Raw genomic sequence first — 21,995 nt, 5'->3', positions numbered from 1 at the left:
TTCAATGCTGTGTTTTTCTAGACCTTTTTTGGTGGAAATATCAACGCTAATATCGACATTACTTGTAGTAAAAAATACTAATATCGATGCTAATATGGATGAAAAAATAGACGTTATGACTTTTTGACTGTAATATCAACGGAAAGATTCTTGGCCAAAAAACTGTGTGTTGAAAATTAGTGTCAAAAAACGAGCTAATGGTAGTAGTGATTTGAATTAGTTCAATATAAATACAAGCCATTTTGTAGGAGTAAGCTTTGATGATGAGGTTTGAGCTCTCCTGATTTTATGTTCATTGCTAGAAAGTTGGGATGGCTTGGTCATGGTGGCTATGAGTAACTCTATTTCTAGTTCAAAACACTTTCAAGTTTGATGATGTTGTTAGTGTTCTCCTTAGCAAGGAAATGCAATGGACAAGTATAGCTGAGACATCAAGTAATGCTTTGACACTTGAGAATAGGGGAAGACAAAGGGAGATAGGAAAAAGCTCAGGACATCATGATAAGTCAAGAAGAAGCAGATCCAAATCCAAAGGGAACTTGGAGTGTTGGCATTGTAGGAAGAAAGGACACCTAAAGAAAGACTATTAGTTATTGAAAGAAAAGGGAAGGACATGGACAACAAGAGAATATGCAAGAAGAAAATGTAGCAGGTATTGTTTTGCAAGATGCCCTAATTCTTTCATTGGATATTATCATTGATGCATGGGTAGTGAACTCAAGGGCTTCATTTCATGCTACACCTCATAGGAAATATTTTCAAGACTGTTCAAGGGGATTTTGGAGAAGTTCATTTTGCATGCCCTTTTGTAACCAACTTTGCCTACACTCCCATTAGCCTTGTGCTTGGCTTTAGGGAGGCCTAATTAAGAGGGAGAAGGCACTTTCAATGTGGACCCTTGATCTAAATCTAAGATCAATGGCTAGGGCAGATCTAAAATATTTGAGGATTTGCTACCTAGTACTAGCAAAAATATTTAGGAACACGATGACTCATCCCTAAGGTAGTGTGCAAATTAGGCACTTAAAAAGCTTATTCGTCCAAATCTATGCTAAAATGCACTAAGACACTAGAGTAGAGGACATTGTCGAGGATATGAAATCCAAAGAAGGATAACCTTGATCTTTTGGCGAATAAAGTGACCTTCTTGCCATTAAAGAGAGATTTGATCTTTTATTACAAGAATAACAAAATATTCATGGTTGACTCAAGAGAAATAGAACATTAGGCTAGGACTCCCATTGCCAATGAGAAATTAGTATTTTATTTTGTTTTGGGTGGAGCATAGGACCCCAATCATGAAAACTATGTATTTTTCTTGCCCTCCCTCAAATCAATGAAAATAAATATTGAGAACATGACAGAAGAAAGGAGAAAGCCTTGGTTGGTTGCTTCGCTTGTTTGTGCTATCTTGTTTGCTTTGCTTTACCTTGCCTTTCCTTGCTTTGCTTTGCATTGCCTTGCTTGCTTGGTATGCTTTGTCTTTCCTTTCCTTTTCCTTGCTTTGCTTGCTTGCTTGTTTTCTTAATTTGTTTGTTTTCTTGCTTTGTTTATAGGACTAAAATATAGTATTTTAAGTCATTTTCACACGTGCAAGTCCACCAAAATTTTCTAATATTGTTATGCTACTTTATTTCTATTTGCAAATATGATCTCATAAACTCTACATAGCTTGTTATGGAAATTGTATTTCTAATATTTCTTGCTATGGAAATTATTTTATTTTAGTCGTGTGACTATGGCAAAGTATTCCATAGGAGCGCGGGAGGGTTCCTAGAGGATGCTTTGTGTATTTTAGTTGGGGACACCTAACTAGCCTGTGATTTGCCATGCTCGATGATCAATATTGTGGGTGATTCCATATTAATACTAATGTCTCTAGTGTTATTGGTGTTATGTTTGATTATTGTACTTTGGGCACAATTATATTGGGATTGTTTATCTTGGTGATTTGTTCAATTGATTTTTAACAACTAATGTAATTGGTGGCTTGAGTATGGGTGATGTAATGAGTGTCGAGGGTTGGAAAATAAGTGCGAGGATATCGATTTAGGTGTTGCACTGTGCATAGTATATGGCTATGGGCCAATTTTATATAGTTCATTGATATTGTAAACCTTGGGCAATATTTGTGATTACATGCATAAATCATATTTGCATAAAGCAAGCCCAAAGTGGCTTTATAAAAAGTCTGGGACGTGCCAAAGTGGCTTTGTAAAAGTAATCCCCTACGTCGGGGAAAAGGATTCTTTTGGATATACTATTTGTGGCTCTTTACCTTGGAATATGCAATTATAAATACTCTAGATGGGAAGCAAGAGCCACCATCTAGAGGGGGTAGATTGGGCCATGAGGCATCGCTCTCTCTTCTCTTTCCCTTATTCATGTTTCCTTTGTTCTTTGCATTATGATTTTTGTGGCTCGTCAATTTATATGGTTAATCTCTGAATTTTTGTAATATATCTATTTAGTTTGTAGCTCAAGCTTTTTGTGTAAGTAATTTCTCAAACTAATTTAGTCTTTTTATTTGTTTTAATGCTCTTTTCAATATAGTGGCTATGTTTACTAGTTATGTTTACTAGTCACGCTCTAGATTAGAGCTGAGCCAACAATCTGTGTATTCATGGATCTCCTAGATGAGTCTTGACTAGATGGGTGAGTTGGTCTCTAGCATGAGCTTGTAGCAATTTGAGGCATTCCAATGGGCCATGTTGGAGAGGTCTCATTAGACATCCACTCATCCCTCTCCTTTGAGTCTTTATATTAGCCCACCTCATAGTTGGGGGGCGATATGCCTCGTATTGACATTGGGCTAGGAGCCGACATCATCATGGGACAGGGAGTAACAGTAGATGTTGCAATCCATGTCAAGATTCAGATGATGTGGTAGAATCTGCACATCAAAGCTGAGAGCTTGTTTATGAGACATATCCCACTAGTAAAGTCTCCATCGGCCCCATTAGTGGAAGAGCTACATGAGCCCCAATAATTCCATCTGGTATCAATCTTGCTCTAGGAGCCACCGCCATGCCATCTAGCATAGGTAGTGCCAGAAGAGATAGAGGATCCATAAAGATCACCACACCACCACCCCATTTGCCACCCCTAGGCCCATCCACACCCTTCTAGAAACCCCCTCCCCTCCCATAGATGTGCCATATGAAGTTGATGACTCATGAGGAGATTTTGTGCATCTTCTTTCATGGCGATTCTCAATAAAGTCCTTGTGGCTTGCCCACATGTTTTCCATATGGCCCTCACTTTCGTTAGAATCTCTAAAGTAGAGCTAATCTTTCAAAGACAAATTTGATCATGATTGATTCTTTCAGACTCAATTAGATATCTGTGCTGGTTCTTGAAGATGCATGTAGTACTAGAATTGGGGTATCCTATAGAAGATCTCCTTTGTATTTCTCTTCTATTTGAGTGCCTCGTTGGCATTATCATTGCAAGCATATGCAAAGCCTTGACCATCTTTAGGCTCAAATGTGTAGAGGAGTAAGAATTGTCTCCTTGCATCTTTTAATATGCGCTCATGTACCACAATATCAGCTCCTTGTCCCATAGCTACAACTCTTCCTCCAAGATAGTTAGTGACCTCTTTCTAAAACTCCAAAGGCCCATGGAGAATGACCATATCATTCTAGCTAGGTTTGTGAGGTAGATATCTCATTAGACAGAGCACTACATTTGGCTGTACTAGCTTCTTTCCATCTACCAAAGTGTCAAATTTTTGTTTAGTCAAATCCAGTTTTCTATTGTTTGTAAAGATGCTTGCTCTCTCCATGGAGGCATCTTCCATTAGGGGAGAATTGGGGTCTCAAAAGGGCCTCATAAGGAATTGATTAAGAAATGGATTAAGTTAATTACAAGTGAACCACTATGGTAACCCATGGTCTAAGGGCCCCTTAACATTTACTCAACTGACATGGTTTAAAATTGATCAACCTTGGCCTTTGCATGGAGATGGGTGGTGGATGGATCAAGGGCCAAGGACGTGATAGCCTCCAATTTTGGCATAAAAAATGCTAAAAGATTGTGGTTCTTCATCGAAAAAATCTATTTTCGTGCACGATTATTGGCATTTATGCCTATCCATTGTAATAATTAATATATTTTTTGTCGTTGTAAGTGATGGCATATCTACCGGGTCCGCACTTTGTAAATGCCATGCACATTTGCTCATTTCTTTGGTAGCACATAGGAACCTTAGGTTGCAAAATAAGGCTTAACGTATTGGAAATTATATTGCAAATGAATAAAAAAATCAAGAAGTGGTTTGGGTGGTTGAGGAACGGCATGCTTCATCAAAAGGGGAGGTGTCTCTTCTTTCGTCCCTCTCTTGCTTTCTTGCTTCTTGCATCTCCTCTTGCAATCATGTCTTCTCTCAGTGATGGAGTGGGTGAGGCTCATGAAAGCTTCCTAGCTTAGTGTGTATGCGGTCTTGAGCATTTCCTTGTGCAATCTTCGTTCCTTTCTCCTTCCCAAAGCCTAAATCCAATCTTTCAACATAGACTTTGCTGGCTTCTTACCCCATTTTTGGACTACAAAGAGGGTTCTTCATTGGTGCGTCTATCTGGAGGAAGCAAGCTTTGGAAGGTCAAAGAATTTTGAGGTGAAGAGCTTCCCATCATGCACAAAACAAGGAAGAAGGTGCTGGTTGTGTTTCAAAATGCTTCAAAGGAAATAAGTTTGCTGGTTTTTTTGCTACTTCAAAATGTGTAAATTGAAGGAAGAGATTATTGTTGCTGTAGCAAGCATGCGGGTTTCCTTCATCCCGATCTAGAATTCTATTGTTGATGGCCCATCATGGGTTGTTTTGTGTCTTGAGGTTACTTTGTGGTGATACTACAGGAAACTTGTGTTGCGCTTAAAATTATGGCATCAAGAATGTAAATTGCCAAAATATGAACGTGTTATTCATTCTATATACACATCGTTGTGCCATATCCTATGATGGGCAACCATATATGCACCTGCAAAAACATGCAATTCATCTAAGTAACATTCTGCTACTATTCCGAGAGGCATCCAATCGTGTTTGCAGCTTACAATAACCGTTTCTCCCAAGAAATTAAGATCAGCAAGAGAGTTGCAGGTTCTTGATAATTGCCATACATAGCCGTTTTCACATCTTGATAGCTAGCAATGGTGAATACAAATCGCTCATGGAAAGAAATAGTAGCAGCTACAACCTGCAACGACAAGCAAATATGCAACATGCTCACTTCCTCTCTAAGAAAACTGCTCAAAAGATCGATGTGTTTACTCAGAATCGGCCAACATCCCATGAGCCTCTATGACTTGCACGAGGAGAAGAATGATTGAAAACGAACAGCATCGACTGTGCAAAAGAGAAGCGCATCTCTTTAAAGAGAGACTTGCATGTGATAGTGAACCAATCGGCCTGATCAGCTAAGATAAGTTTCATTAGCTTTTGACATTTATAGTCCAACGGTTAGGATAATTGCCTTCCAAGCAATAGACCTGGGTTCAACTCCCGGCAGACGCACCAATGAAGGACCCTCTTTGTAGTTCAGAAATGGGGTAAGAAGCCAGCAAAGTCTACGTTGAAAGATTGGCTTTAGGCTTTGGGAAGGAGAAAGGAACGAAGGTTGCACAAGGAAATGCTCAAGACCACATACACACTAAGCTAGGAAGCTTTCATGAGCCTCACCCACTCCATCACTGAAAGAAGACATGATTGCAAGAGGAGATGCAAGAAAGCAAGAGAGGGAAGAAAGAAGAGACACCTCCCCTTTTGATGATGAAAGAAGACATGATTGCAAGAGGAGATGCAAGAAAGCAAGAGAGGGAAGAAAGAAGAGACACCTCCCCTTTTGATGAAGCATGCCGTTCCTCAACCACCCAAACCACTTCTTGATTTTTTAATTCATTTGCAATAGAATTTCAAACACATTAAGCTTTATTTTGCAACCTAAGGTTCCTATGCACTACCAAAGAAATGAGCAAATGTGCATGGCATTTACAAATTGCGGACCCGCTAGATATGCCATGATGGGGTTTGGACATGGGAATGGAAAGATACAGGGAAGATTCCTTTCTTATAGGAGAATAGAATATTCACGTGTATCTTTCCATGGGAATGGAAAGATACATGTGAATATTCTATTCTCCTATAAGAAAGGAGAGGCAAAATAAAGCTTAATGTGTTTGAAATTCTATTGCAAATGAATAAAAAATCAAGAAGTGGTTTGGGTGGTTGAGGAACGACATGCTTCATCAAAAGGGGAGGTGTCTCTTCTTTCTTCCCTCTCTTGCTTTCTTGGTTCTTGCATCCTTTCCCATCCAAACCCCATCATGGTATATATCGTTGGAAAGCCCTCAAAGAGTAGGTTCTAAGACTGCCAAGTTTGACAAGTTTTGAGCTAATCTGCAAAAAATTATCCATGCCCCCCTTTTTTGAGAGAATATTCTCAAGGGAAGCCCTTAAAGGGCCCCAAAATGAGCTCCAAATTTCCCTAATGCTATCTCCATCGACCTTGGAGTTTGGGCCTTTCTGCTGCTGCAACTTGGAGCATTGAAGGTCACAATTTTTGCATTTGGGACTGGTTCTTGCAATCTTGAAGCCTTGGAGCATGCTGCTTCCAATCCAGAGATCTTTCTTGCTCTCATTTGTTGTTTTTTCACCTCAAGTTGAGAGTTTTCTACCTCTGGATGCTATTGTACATCTGTTGTCCTTTTTTCTTCAAGCTTTTCACCTTTCTTGAGCTGCATACTTGTTGTCCACTCGGCATCTTATTTGGGACAGCAAGATATTTGTGCAGTTGAAAGCCTTGAGGTTTGTGCAGTCACTAGTACTTGCAATTGAGAGTTGTATCTCTCCTCTTTTGCCTTTGTCTGTTGTGGTACTTGTTTTCTGTTTGCATGAATGGCTTCCTGCAAAGATGATCTTTTTGTGATGCTTGGGGCTGATGACAAGCTTGATGTCACTGATTACCCCATGTGGTCATACATGATGGGGTTGTATTGGTTGCCAAGAATTTGTGGCACATTGTTTCAGGCTCTGAGGCCAGGCCTACACGTAATGCAGCTACTAGTGCTCCACCTTCTGCCTCTAGTACTACTTCAGGTGATGGGTCTTCAAGTGATGGATCTAATGCTACATCAAGAGTATCTACATCTACTACTACGGGTACTTTGCCTCCTACGCAAGAGGAGATTTAGTGGGATGGTCGTGATGCCAAAGTACATGCCTTGATTTCTCTTTTAGTCAAAAGGGTTATTATCCCTCATATCTGGTCTATTGCAAGATAGCTAAGCAAGCATGGGATCAGCTTGCATCCTTATATCAGGTGCTGAATGAGGCAAGGGTTGCCTATCTCCGCAAGTAGTCGAAGGACTTGAAGCTTGAAGAGGGTGGTAACATGGATGCCTATCTTACTAATGTGAAGGATTTGAAAGAGCAATTGGTCAGAATTGATGAGGTGATGCTCGATTCTCAGCTTGTTTCTAATACCCTTGATGGGTTGCCTGATTCTTATCAGAGCTTTGCTACTACATTGAGATTGGTTGCGGGTGGTAATGCCAACCATTATTCCTTTGACCAGCTGGTTGCTCTTCTCCTTCAAGAGAAACAAAGTCGTGCAAATCGTGATGCTTCTATGGCTAGTGATCAAGCCTTTGCTACCCAACATAAAAACAAAGGCAAAGGCAAGGTTTCAGCTGGTAAACCCCCTCAGTCACATGCTAGTCATTCTCATGGTGCCTCTTCTTCGGGGGATGACAAAAAGGAGAAGAGGTGCAACTATTGCAGGAAACTGGGCATGATATCTCTGAATGCAAGAAGAATGATAGTTTCTGATGCATCTAATGCCTGGTTCTTTGATAGTGGTGCTAGCAAGCACATCACTTCTTGCAGGAAGTTATTTAGCTCACTTGAGCATACATCTAAGGGGGCAGTGTCACATGTGCCAATAATGCATCATACACAGTGAAAGGTGTTGGGCACGCTGCTCTTACTTCTGTTTCTAGTAGTCTTGTCACTCTAGAGAATATGCTTTATGTGCCAAGCATTCACAAGAACCTCATTTCTATTTCAGCAATAGCTACATGTGGCTATCTGATTCTTTTTTATGGTGCTCGGTGTGCAGTATATGAAGCTACACATGCCTTTATTATGACCTTGACCTGGGGTGCCAACTCCGTTTAGAAAGAAAACCTATCAAAATCTTGAGTATGAGATGAATTTAACAATATGCCATGAGTAGAAATTATTTAAATTAATATGGTTGTGTTCTACACTAAAAGAGCTTCAAATATGTCTTTACAGCTTGAAATTTGGCTAACACATGAAAAGGTTACATTAATTTGAAAGGATATGGGTTTTCATATTTGAGTGTAATTTTTGTTTTACCCCCCCCATCCAAAAGGCCCCCCCCCTTGGGCCTCACATATTATGAGAAATATGTACAAATCTTAAAATCTTGCATATTTTTAAAGGTATATACCTTATATTTTATGGGAGGGGGGACATGAAATTTTCATATTTTTCCCTTGCATATTTGAATTTTTTTCAAGGAAAGCCATGCATATTATATATAGACCTTGTCCCCCCATACCTTAGATTTTGGGCGAGCGTAGTAACATATTACATATTGAGTTGGCACCCCAGGGGTCTTGACTGGCACATTGACTAGAGTTCTGTATAGACTTGATGCTTATGACATATGTTTGGATGATGCTGCACTTGCAGATGCATGTGCCTTTGCTGTTGATTCCTCTACCGTGGCAGATACCCATTTGTGCCATGAGAGGTTTGGACACGTCAACTTTGGGGCATTAGTGAAATTATATAAGGATTGCATGGTTGTTGATCTTCCCCACATGCATATGCTTTGAAAGCATGTTTGTGAACCTTGCTTGCTTGGTAAGATGCACCATTTTATATTTCCCAAGGATGGGACGGTTGGTGCCTCACGCAAGCTTTATTTTGTTCACGTCATGTTTGTGGACCCATGCAGGTTGCACCTCTTGGGGGGCTCTATTATTTTGTTACATTCGTTGATGACTTCACCAGGTTCACTTGGATTTCTACGTTGAAATCCAAATCTGAAGTTTCTGCATGCTTCCAGCATTTTATTGCCTTGGCTGAGAATGAGAGTGGGCTGCACATTGCTCACCTTAATACAGACAGGGGGGGTGAATATATGTCAAAAAAGTTTGCTATTTTTTTTGCCTCAGGTGGCATCATCATCGATGCACGGTGCCTTATACTCCTCAATAGAATCCCGTGGCTGAGCAAAAGAATAGATCAATGATGGAAATGGCCAAGTGTATGTTGAAAGGCAAGCACTTGCCTAACAAGTTGTGGTTGAATGTCGTTATGTGTGCCAATTACATTTTGAATAGATGTCCCACAAAGGCATTGCAGACCATCACACCCTATGAGGCTTGGGCAAGTCATAAGCCCCGAATTTCTCACATGAGGATTTTTGGATGCTTGGCATATGCCCATGTGCCTTCTCAGACATGCACCAAGTTGGAGGATAAACATGTCAAGTGCATTTTTATCGGGTATAGCTCATGGAGCAAGGGCTATAAGCTCTACTAGCCCCGCACGGGCAAGTGTTTTGTCAGTAGGAATGTTGTCTTTGATGAATCCACCAGTATACCTTTGCTGGACTGTCAAAAATAGCCCGTTGTTGAAGCCCCGGATCTCTTTGACAACTTGATGCCTTTGTTTCCATCAAATTCTCATGACGATGTCACATCTGAGGTTACTCCTCCTTCCTCTATTGGTTGTTTGTTGCCACATGTGCAGTTTGAAAATTAGCATGATTTACTACTTGATATGCCTTAGCTTGACCAGGACATTGTGCACAGAGCTCTTGACCAAGAAAGAGCTGAAATTCAGGAGCCCAAAAAGTTCCCCTGTTGGCTCCTTGACACATTAAAAGACAGCAAATAGGATACTCCTCTGCCCGCCCATACTAGAGCAGTTGTCCGAAAAGAGCGTGCTAATTTTGTTGCTTCTGCATTGGTTGCCACAGAATGCAATGAAGAGCCCCTATGCATGAGGATACCTTCAGAATGATTCTTGGTTGAAGGCTATGCATGCTGAATTGGATTCTATTAATCAAAATAACACATGGGAGTTATGTGACGCCTCCTAGCAAGAATGCCATTGGAACTATGTGGGTTTATAAGATTAAACAAAAAGCTAATGGTTCAGTGGACCATTACAAATCTCATCTTGTTGCTAAGCGCTATGCTTAACAGCAAGGTATTGACTTTGAGGAGACTTTTTCTCCCACATCCAGGATCACTACTGTTCCATTGTTATTGCCTTTGCTGCCCACTATCATTGGGAGTTACATCAGATTGATATCAAGACAGCTTTCCTTCATGGGCACTTGCAGGAAGAGGTCTATGTTTCCCAACCTCTTGGCTTTGAGGTTGAAGCTTCTGAATGCAAGGTATGCCGCTTAAAGAAGGCCCTCTATGGATTGAAGTAGGCACCTCGGGCTTGGTATCCCAGAATTCATACTCATTTGCTCACCCTTGGCTTTCAGAACAGCCCTACAAAGGCTACCCTTTACATCCGCAAGCGTGGGACAGATTTGATGATTTTAGTTCTTTATGTGGATGGCATGCTTGTGATTGGGACACATACTAAGCATATTGCATATTTTAAGCTTGACTTGCAAAAGACATTTGCTATGTTTGATCTTGGTCTTTTGCACTACTATCTCGACATCCAATTTGCTAACAACGAGGGGGGCATTTTGATGTCACAATCCAAGTATATTGGACAGCTTTTGCGGCATTTTTAGTTTGAGGACTGCAAACCAATCTCCATACCATTACAGCCTGGTTTTCAGTTCTCTTTTGAGGATGGCAGCGATGCATGTGATGTCACTCTCTATCAGTAAGCAATTGGTTGTTTGATTTACTTATGCCATACGAGACTTGATTTACAATATGTCATCTCATAGTTGAGCAAATATATGCACAGCCCCCCTACGCACCACTAGCATGCCGTAAAGCATGTATTCAGATATCTCAAAGGCACTCAGCATTTGGGCTTCTTTTATGAGGCTGATTCTTCACTTATTATGCATGGATTCACTCACAGTGATTGGGTTGGCTGTTCGAACACCCGTGTGTCATATAGTGGCAACTGTTTCATGCTTGGTACTTGATGCATTTCTTGGTTCAGCAAGAAGCAGAGTAATATTGCTACTTCTAGCTATGAAGCTGAGTACAGAGCAGCTTTAACAGCTACAGTGGAGTGTGTGAGGCTCGAGAAGTTACTTGCAGATCTTTATGCATGTCAGACTACTCCTACCGTCATCTTTACTGATAGTCAGAGTACTTCGACTGTTGCACAAAATCATGTTTTCCATGCTCGCACAAAGCATATTGAGGTTCACTATCACTATGTCAAAGAGAGATTATCAGCAGGTGATATTCAATTGTCTTATGTTCCCACTAAAGACAACTTCGCAGCTCTTTTTACGAAGGCTCTACCTTGACCTAAGTTTGAAGCTTTTCGACAAGCTTTAAACTTAGTACCTTTTGTGACTTGATCTCTTGTACTTTGTACAATCATAGGTTGCTATATCCCTATAGGATGAACATGTGCAACCATGCCATTAGATACTCGAGTATACTGCGTCATGTCCAAGACCTAGTTACAATCAATTAGGTCAATTGGTACAGTTAGAACATGTACCACATAGGACAATTAGGACATTTAGCCTTGGGATTGTCATATTGGCTCCCTCTTAAGCCTCCATTCATTGTAGCAACATTTTCAATATAACAACTCGTTTTTTAGCTTTCCCACTCATTTTCTAAGCTTCCATTGCCTGCCCTAGCCCACAGGGAAAGTAGGCATGTTATGTATACATCTTTACTTGAGGTTAAGTATAGATGGAGAGAATTTGAGTACGTCAATTTTCATATCGTTCGTCTTACCAAGGCCCTATTTAATCACATCGCCCCTTGTCTTAGCGTCAAAGTTCAACTAATAATAGATTTTGATATTCGTCCAACCTTTCAAAGATCCCATTAGAAGAGAGATGGTTGTTAGGCTTGGGCTTCAAAGGAATTGAGAGATTGGACAATGCTACCTTCGCCTAAAGCTTTGCTGATAGCGACACATTATAGAGGGCTATGTCCTATTGTCCTTTCAATGAAGGTCAATGCCAAAGGGCTTGGTCTCTTCACTTAGAGCAAAAGATGACATTGCTTTTCAAAGAGTAGCTTGCATATGAGACCTATTCAAAGGATAACACAACGAAAGGGTTATAGGCGACGAGTAGTTGATTGCCGCCTTGTTATTGTTTCATGTTTACAAACAACCAAGGCTTGATATTGCATTGCCATTCAAATCGATGAGAATACCCGATGAGAAAGGAACAATTTAAAGGAAAACCTAAGAGCACAAGTGCCATGAGCAAAGTCCTAATAGCAAATTTACAATGGGATAGGAACGAACTTAGGGAACGGAATCAAGAAGAAGATGGCACTAAGTGATTTCGAAGGGGGAAGCAAATCTGAGAGGAATGAGCTCTTGTTCCCTTTAGGTAAGGTGTTGCATGAGGTGCCCTTTTCTACTAAAACGCAAACTCAAACCAATAGTAATAGGCCTCTACAAACTTAGCAGCCTCCCCTCAACCGACTCCTTACAAATTTGAAATTCACTTGTGTTCTTGGAATGATGTTTGGACAACAAGAAGATCCCCTCACATTAAAGATACTGCCTCGAGGGACTGCCTTTTCTAAAAACAACCCTCTCTTCCATGACCCCTAGTAGAACCAACTTGCATGTCATCCTCCTCTTTCTTAACCAAGTTGCCCTTCCAGACTCAAATATTTCCCACACACACTTAACAAAATGCAAAAGCAAAACTCCAAAACACTGACAAGTCCACATCATATTCTATGCGTTCTCAAAGAGGTGTGGGCATAACTTTAGGCATAATTTCAAGTAACCATTGAAAACAGCAAAGATCAAATTCTTTTATGCTATATAGATGCATACTGGCTCTGTCATCATTTTAAATAGTTTCATATTACAAAATATGGCATCTTAGCACCCAGCACTCCTGGGATAATGCTGTAACACACCATCATGACTCATGAGGCATCCCAACGCAATCTTCCATACGTATATGTATATAGCAGTATCTACAAATTTGCCTGCCACCAGTTCCATGCAACCTTTGGCAAGTGTAGCATCTTAGAAACCAGCATCAGTTACACCAAAACTTATTCCTTCAAGGGTTTCAGTATACAGAAGAATGCCATTTTAGAAGAGGAAGAATGTACAAGTTGATGTAAGGCATTGTCAGAACTCAACACCACTGGTCAATTGAATAGAGAACGATGCTCTACTTATGTTTTCCATTGGTGTCTCCACCTGTAATGTTAGGCCAGAACTTCCGGAGTGACTTCCATTCTGTTTGGCTCTACCCAACTGCAAATTATCCGAGTCATTTAGCCTTTACATGTACGAGCAATTGAACTTCACAAATATAGTGAGCAATTAATAGAAAGCTATGACAAGACATCTAAGCCCTGAAACATAGATGCAAGCAGTAAAAGAATGACTCAGCTACACGAACTGCCCTGCAAGGAAATTTCAGTAAATTACAGATTCCAAGGACGTGCACTTGCCACACACCCATATGCGCACACATTAACACACAAGGAGATCATGCAAACCAGATGGCAATATTCAGACGACATACAACAAGTGAAAAGAGAGACAGAGCTTAACGGCACACAACCAAATAAAACGACATCATGTTTTTTTTTAAAAACGACATCATGTTAGACATATATATGAAATAAAGCCCTTTAGCTCAAGTAAGAGGACGAACAGAGATTGAAGCAAAAGCAGTAGGTTGAATTGTTAAAGAACAGCCACAAGCCCAACTAAGCTTCTCCTTAGGCGAGTGGATTAGTTCAGCCCTCCAGCCCGCATTTCTTCCTCCAACAGTAGGTGTAACACTGCACAGCACAAAAATACAATATTAAGCCCATGATGACTTTAATAACAACCCATCCCTTACAGATACGTGGTCAACCAACTCATGGACTCGATTGCTAAAAGGGAAAAGGCTAAAAACAGACCATAGTAATACGAAGCTATCGACACTACAGTACCTGCTACGACAGGAAATTCTGACATCCTACCTATATAAATATTGGCCATGCTCTGTGTGTGTGTGGGTGGGGGGGGGGGGGGGGGGCGCAGCGCAAAGGGCAACCGCGAAGGTGGAAGGAAGATGGGGCTAGGGATGAGAAAAGACAGTGACAGTGAACAAAAGGAAGAAGGAAGGTGGGAGTAAATGGTGACCCATAAATGCCCCTAAATTTGGGACATGCCAAATTGGCAGATTCCTTGACTTTCTTCCAAAATGAAAACAGGGCATTGAACGTAGCACTCATCCCTTCACGTCTGGCTAGAAGGGTTTCTTATGATCCCAGGCACAACACTGCAAAATGATGCTCAGTGCTAACCTCCATTTAAGTAAATGGCATACCTCAGCTGAACCGTCGGTCTAACAATGACACCTGATCTTTGCCATGCTAATGGCTGCATAACACCAAGGGAAAATGATTTCTCTGGTAGCTGCACAGCAGGAGTTATTTGCATTCCCCAACTAACCTGCAGGTACACAAAAAGAAAGCTCAGCAAAAAGCACAGGCCTTCACATTGGTACAACCCATGAGCCTTGATTTTCATGAATTTTTGTAGCTAGAAACCTTTGTTACCTAAAGAAGCTTCCCCAATTTTCCCTTTATTTCCTTCAAGGTGGCAAGGGGGGGGCGAGGTGTTCTGGTCTTAGGAAAAAAATATGCAAGGTGTTTAAAAAAGATGATGAGAAAAACGTCTGGAGATTGGCAAAGTATGCACTTAGAATCATTGTACTGGTGTTCTTGGAAGTTTAGAAATTGTAACTGTAGACAGCAAGTTATCACAAGAGTAAAAGAATCAGGTTATGAGTTGCAAATTCACGAGAGAACAGTATCTGGATCAGAAATCGCAAAGGCAGGAAATGATGCTTTGGAAAGCAAGAGTTCAAAATGGATGCATAGTTATCTGTTGATGTTGACTTCCTTTCCCAACTGCATGCTTGCAGGATTGTCCTTGCTTGCTCAAAACTGAAATAAGCATAAGATTTACAGCAAAATTTGTCTAATTACTCTGACTGCGTCAGAAACATATAGTGGTGTGAATTGGTCCTTTGCATGACTGCCAAAGCCATCAAAAAAACACGTCCCCAGGGTTTAGCAGCCCCTCAAACATTTACCGAAACTGCAAGCCTCTGCTGACATGCCACAAAATGGCGTACAAGCATAAGGGCCGCAAAAGCAATATCCTACTCCTGCTGCTTGGAGCCCTTGCAGTTACTCCCTCAAGTCTTGGCCTCACTTCAGTCACGGCCTCCTTTGCACTTCAGGCCTCATGTGCGACCTGGAGTGCTCACTGCCATCATTCACGGCATCAAAGACATCATCTGAAATTGTGCAGAAAGGAGGTGAGTGGCAAGTGACTCGTTTCATCAAAAGGTATGGCACATCCGGCACAAAAGTAGTCAATTTGAAAATCTGCTGGAGAACCTATATCTAGCAAGCGAGGCTCCATGTGCACGCCCATTTCAGTTGGCAAGGAGGCCAGGGCCCAGAACATGATTCTAGAAGATAAGTTCCTCACTTCAACACTCTCCAAGTATGAGGTGGCTGCCGTATGTGGAAAGAGGCAGACAGTTGGAGGGGTAGGAGTGGATTCCCTTCACCGGATCATCAGAACCTGTTGGGGAGGGCTAGTGGTCTAACCAGCCTTTGATCAACAAAGGGCAGTGTAACTGACTCTACTATCTCACAGAACTAAAATACAGCCAACTTGAAACATTGCCATTGTCCACAAACAAAACTCAGATCATATAACTTCACTGCATAGCATCATTGAACCATTTCAGACAAGGGAGGCTAGAATGCCCCTACTCAAAAGCATGAAGAGTGACACATGTTGGCCCCAACACCTGGTGCCCCTTGCGGTTCCAAGCCATTACTGGCTAGCCACTGCGCCCCCAAGAAGAGAGTATCACAACCAGTGCCCCAATCCTCTCCCAGGGCATCCAACCTTGCAGAAACTCAGAAAGAATGGCAGTAGAATAGAGTAGGAAGATAAGATGAGAATCCAGCCAACAGAAAGAGCCTGTTTCAGCCCGAAACAGCTCTAGAGGTAGGTTGAATAGCAGACATCAAACTCTGGTAGGAGGGAGCTGCCTATGAGTGACTTCCAGCACCAGAAAAGATCTGAAAAGAGAGGGTTCAGCAAGCTGAAACAGATCCGCCATGTTTTCGACCACCAGAATGGTGATTCCAGCCCACTAGCAACTCCGTTTTCAGTGCACCGTGCACCCGGCAGGAGCAGGAAGAGAGGCGTCCAAGAATATGGCTTCAGAATCAAGAAAGGAAGGCTTTCGTCGCCAAGAAAGTCGAGAAAAGCTCCAAAAGTGGCCTAGAATGGAGGCGTCCAGGTCCAAGAAGCATGCCAGCAGCAAAGAGCACCAAGGGGAGGAGAACTGTCGCGAAGAAAGCTCGAAAATCGACTTCAGCCAGCAAGAGGGAGGCTGCAAAAATCCGCCATCTTCACAATGAGGCTGCCTTGGTAGGGGAGAAGACTCAAAACAGCAAGGAAGGGCTCCAGGGCCTTCCAGGGGTGACACCTACGTGTCACAAGGCAAGCAAAGAGGCCACACACAGACACATGTACAAAATGAGGCGTGGGATTTTAATGCCCCTAAGGGGTCAGATGGCACACCATGACCCTAATGCTTGGGAACCAATGACCCTAGTTTGTATGATCTCTAGGGGGTCAGTTTTTAAAGAATGACCCCACTGAACCAAACCAATGACCTTAGAAATTGAAACCACTCTGATAGCACTAGGAGTTGCACTTATTGCACATAAAATCATAGGTACCTTTTGGGCATTAACTAAGGCCCCTAGCTTGGTACCCTAGGCTAAATTCACTGACAGTTAGTTTGTACACTTCACCATCACCACCACGTCCCCATGACATACCCCCTCTTGAAACAACAAACTATCTTGTTTGCTGTCCCAAAATTACAGCAAATAGAAAAGGGTGTCACAATAAGCATAAACAGCCCATAATCAATAGTAGTACATCACATGAAGTACCAAAAATACAATGTACATACAGCAGGACTGCAGATCCATCCGTATGGCAGTGTATCAATCAACTGGAGTGTCATGATCACTCATCACAGAAGTCTCACGGCAGAAACACTGTCAGCATCAGTGCCTCGGGTGAAACCGCAGTGTCACCAAGCGACTTCTACATATCCTGTGAGCCTGTCTGCATTGTGGGTGCAGATGTGCTACCCCCCCCATGAGCGTGCCCCAGACCTGTGCTCTGCTAAACCGGCATGAGTCGCTACCGCAGTAGGCTCGAGATCAAATGCCTCAAGGTAGAGTTGTAAAACTTGTGGTGAATCTGCCAATTCACTCTCTTCCATCCAGATCGTTCGCAGGATAATTCTTGCACTTCACGCGATAGCGTCTGGCAACTCTACCATTAACCTTCCGATCCTTATGTGCCACAATCTGCTCAGGAATCAAGACCTCATCTTGCTCATCAACTTCAAGTTGCTCTTCAACTAGCATATCCCGTGGCATTTCTCCATGAAAAGGCTTCAACAAGCTAACATGGAAAGCATTGTGGATTGTCCACTGCTCAAGTAACTTCAACCTGTAAGCTACCTCATTGATCTTCTCAAGAACTTGAAAGGGGCCATAGTACCTCATATTCAGCTTGGTGTACAGCTTTACCTTCGCTTTCTTGCTCCTGAGGCATGCCTTACGAAAACGCAGCAACACCCAATCACCTTCTATGAAGACCAAGCTTCTGTGATGCTTATCTGCAGCTCTTTTTTGCTTGTCCTGGCTGCGTTGGAGGGCATACTTAACCTTTTCATAGGCTGCCCACAAGTCCGCCACATACTCATCTGCCACAAAAATCTTCTCTTTTGTATGCAAAAGAGGAGAAACCTTTCTCGCTCCTTCCACTATTTCAAATGGTGCCTTACCCGTGGAAGAGTGCACTGTATTGTTGTATGCATACTCAATCAGCGGCAAATATTGTTCCCAGTTTGCTTTGTGCTAAGATACATAACATCGCAGCAAATCCAAAGCTGTAGAATTTGCCTCTTCTGATTGACCATCAGACTGTGGACGATAAGAAGATGAAAACAGCAGTGAGGTACCCATGTCATCAAACAAACCTCTCCAGAACATGTTGGTCATCCGTGGATCTCTATCGCTCACGATAGACTCAAGCATCCCATGATACTTGGAAACAGATTTCAAGAACTCCTTTGCCCTCTGCTCGGAAGTAATCTTCTTCCTTACTGGAATGAAATGAGCCATCTTGCTGAATCTGCAAATTATGATCCATATGCCATCATGACCAGGAGGAGTGCGAGGGAGATCAAAAACAAAATCCATAGCGGGCTGTTTCAGCCTGTCATACTTCACCTTTTGACAAGTGATGCATGTCCTGACATAAGCCTCAACATCCTTCCGTAAAGAAGGCCAATAAAAGCAGTGCTCTACTGCTTTGATTGTAGCCTCAATACCCCTATGCCCTGCATACGGTGGGGCATGATTTTCAGTGAGCACCTTATGCCTCAATGGCTGCGTTACACACAGTTTTCCATGCATCATCATAAATCCCTCCTTAAGTGTATAATGATCATGCCGATTGCCCTCCATAAGCTGATCATAAATACATGCAAAAGCATCATTTGTAGCATACTGCTCCTTCATGGCATCAAGCTCATTGTGATAAGCAATGGTAACTACAGATACCTATGGTTTCTTGGACATAGCTACGTGGCCTTCTGGAAAGTGCATCAGCCACTACATTTTTCTTTCCAGCCACATGCACAATCTGAAAACGAAAAATGGAAAGGAAGTTTGCCCATCTCATGTGCTTCTCTGACAACTCTCTGAGTGAGAAAGTATCGCAGCGATTGATGATCAGTTTGCACATAAAAATCAGCACCTGAAAGATAGTGCTTCCACACAGTAAGGGCATGAATTACAGCTACCAATTCTTGCTCATACACATTCATGTTGTGTTCAGCATCTCGGAGCAACCTGCTCTCATATGCTACCACTCTGCCTTCCTGCATAAGCACTCCACCAACACTATTGCCGCTTGCATCACATTGAAGAACAAAAGGCTTTCGCAAGTCTGGCAAAATGATGACAGGATCAGAGCATAGCTTTTCTTTCAGCTCATTGAATGCTGCAATTTCCCCAACGGAAAGGCAATGCCTTCTTCTGCAAAGCATGTAAGGGTGAAGCTATCTCAGAAAAATAGCAAATGAAGCACCTATAGTATGAACACAAGCCAAGAAAACTACAGACTTCATGTACGTTCTTCAATGGAGGCCAATTCTTGATTGCCTCTATCTTGGCAAGGTCCATCCTCACTCCATCTCGTGAGATAATGTGTCCCAAGAAATGTATCTCTGGCATGAAGAACTCACTCTTCTTTGTGTTGACCAGCAAGTTGTGTTTCTTGAGTTCTGCAAATACAACTACCAAGTGTTGCCTATGCTCCTCTCATCTTTCAAGTGCACAATAATGTCATCAAAGAATGTACCCACAACCTTCATGTGCTCTCTGAAAATGCGATTCATCATGCGATTGAAGGTAGCAGGAGCATTAGTCAAACCAAATGGCATGACAAGAAACTCATAAAGCCCAAAAGTGGTCCTGAAGGCAGTCTTATGTACATCTTCGGGCCTGATTCGTATTTGATGGTAACCACTCTTCAAAACAATGCAACTGAAGATGGCTGATCCCCCTAATCGATACAAGATGGAAATCGATTCTTGATTAAGATCTTATTCAAAGCCCTTTAGTCAATACACATTCTCCAAGATCCATCCTTCTTCTGCACAAGTAGGACGGGAGAACAATATGGAGAAGAGCTTGGCTGAATCAGCCCCTTCTGTAACAATTCATTCACCTGACACATAATCTCCTCCTGCTGTGCCGCACTCACCCTGTATGGTGGTCGATTAAGTGGAGACCTGCCACGAATGATATCAATGGTATGATCTTCTGGCCTCTCAAGAGGTAACTCCTCTGGGAGTTTATTTGAAAAACGATCTTGAAACTGAAATAAAAACTCAGTTTGCAGTTTTTCCAGCTTGGAAAAATTAGAGTTATCCTCAACTGGTTCTTTTTCTTTGACAAAAATCAAAAACGCTGAAAGATGGTTTTTCATTGTAGAAGAAATCGCCGAAGCGGATACAACTAGGACTGATTCCCCTTTCGAGTTTACATCTATGACTTGGGTTTTACCCCTATAAGTCAAGGTAACCTTCTTATCATGTGTATCTATGATAGCATGCACACAGTACATCCAAGGCATCCCAGCAAAACATCACACTCAGGTAAAGGCATCACATAGAAATCCTCATAGTCCACATATCCCTGAATGTGAATCCGTAGCTTCCCTATGATAGGAGTGACAGGGTACTGAGCTCCGGATTAGCCATGTTCGCCTCACAAAGAGGGCCAATCTCTTTTGGTCAAAGACCCAACTGAGCTGCAAGTTCAAGAGTTATAAAATTTTCTTTGGCTCCTGAGTCAAAGAAGTACAGACAATGCTGATCCCATAGATTGCCCCATGCTCTGCACATCTCTGTCATCTTCTCGTCATTCTCACCCCCAATAATGTCAGGAATGTGGCCAGCACTTGGCTTGGGTTTCTTGCCTCTGGGGTCCTCTCTAGTGCCTTGATTAGAGTCAGCCCGAGTTGCTGCAGGTTCTTTCCTCTTCTTGTTAGGACAATCTGCAGCCCTATGACCCGTCTCTTTGCAGAGAAAACATCTCCCTTCAACAAACAACTTATTCCTCTCTTCAGGAGTGAGAGAAGAGGGCTGATGTTTTCTCCTTTGTCCTGCCACAAACTTTGATTTGACAAGGACTTTTCCAGCTTGCTGTGGTTTCTCTGGCTCCTACTTGAAGTTGCTTTTGAAACCTGAGACTCTGCCCTGCATGAGTGAGTAAGCTGTGTTGGCATTCCCTATCAACTGTGGCATGCTGGAAATGTGTGTCTTGGTGCAATAGATCCTCAACTCTTTGGGAAGACCACAACAATACTTTTCAGCTTGCTTTGAAATGGGGACTGTTCTGTAAGAGCTCACAGGTAGAAGCGCATCCCAAAACTTCTTGTTGTAATCTTCTAGATTCTTGCATTCCCTAGCATTCAAGTTATGCCACTGAGTCATGGCATCCACTTCAAAAGTAGTGGTGAGCCATGCGGCTGAGAATGCCTTCTTAAATTCAACCCATGTAGCCAGTGTTTGGCTCCTTCAATGCCGCTGAGAATGCCTTCTTAAATTCAACCCATGTAGCCAGTGTCTGGCCCTGAAGGAGAAGGTTAGACCACCACTGCATGGCATTACCCTTAAGGAATGTGGCTGCCCGACGCTTTGCTGCCTTTGACATCTCCGTGGGGTTCGCCTCTAGTTGTCCGACTATTGGTGGTACTGAGAATAGAAACAAGACATAATACACCTAGTTGATGTGGCTCCGCTTGTTATTGTCAACCATAGCTCTAGTAGTGTCAAAGGTCGACGGTCGAGTGTAAGTCACCATGGTGGGAGCTGGAAGGATGGGAGGCTGAGTGCAAGAGAGCGCAAAGAGCATGAAGAGCTGAAGTGTGATGCACAGGGTTACAAATGACCAAGAGAATGCGCGATAGCAAGCAAAAATGGGCATGCAAGGGCAAGGAGTCATTTGTGTGCATGTTGGGTGATGATGACTTTTTGGGATGTGGCACCCACGAATTGCAATTAAGTTGGAGCACATCATTTCACCTAGTGACTTAGCATCCAGCCAAATTAAATCCACACGTTATGACCGGCTCGTCTTCCAATTTCTTAGGGAAGGGATATTGTGGCATG

General features: G+C 42.3%; 1 protein-coding gene across 3 annotated transcripts in view; it reads right to left on the bottom strand.

The window, feature by feature from the left end:
* Nucleotides 1-12,977: 12,977 nt before the first annotated feature.
* The window catches only part of LOC147882594 (uncharacterized), a 35,391-nt gene continuing 26,373 nt past the window's right edge, over nucleotides 12,978-21,995 (bottom strand). For all 3 annotated transcript variants that reach the window (XM_087400571.1, XM_087400570.1, XM_087400569.1), the window contains 3 exons: nucleotides 14,520-14,644; nucleotides 13,854-13,983; nucleotides 12,978-13,447 (listed from right to left, as the gene is read on the bottom strand). In XM_087400571.1, the coding sequence (XP_087256697.1) occupies nucleotides 13,319-13,447; nucleotides 13,854-13,983; nucleotides 14,520-14,644 (384 nt within the window). In that variant the 3' untranslated portion in view covers nucleotides 12,978-13,318. The remainder of the gene's footprint in view (nucleotides 13,448-13,853; nucleotides 13,984-14,519; nucleotides 14,645-21,995) is intronic.

This window comes from Dipteris shenzhenensis, chromosome 29, assembly GCF_047967505.1.
Source record: "Dipteris shenzhenensis isolate YYH24624 ecotype China chromosome 29, Dip_SZ_1.0, whole genome shotgun sequence".
NCBI lineage: Eukaryota > Viridiplantae > Streptophyta > Polypodiopsida > Gleicheniales > Dipteridaceae > Dipteris > Dipteris shenzhenensis.
This window is presented reverse-complemented; position numbering and strand designations above follow the sequence as displayed.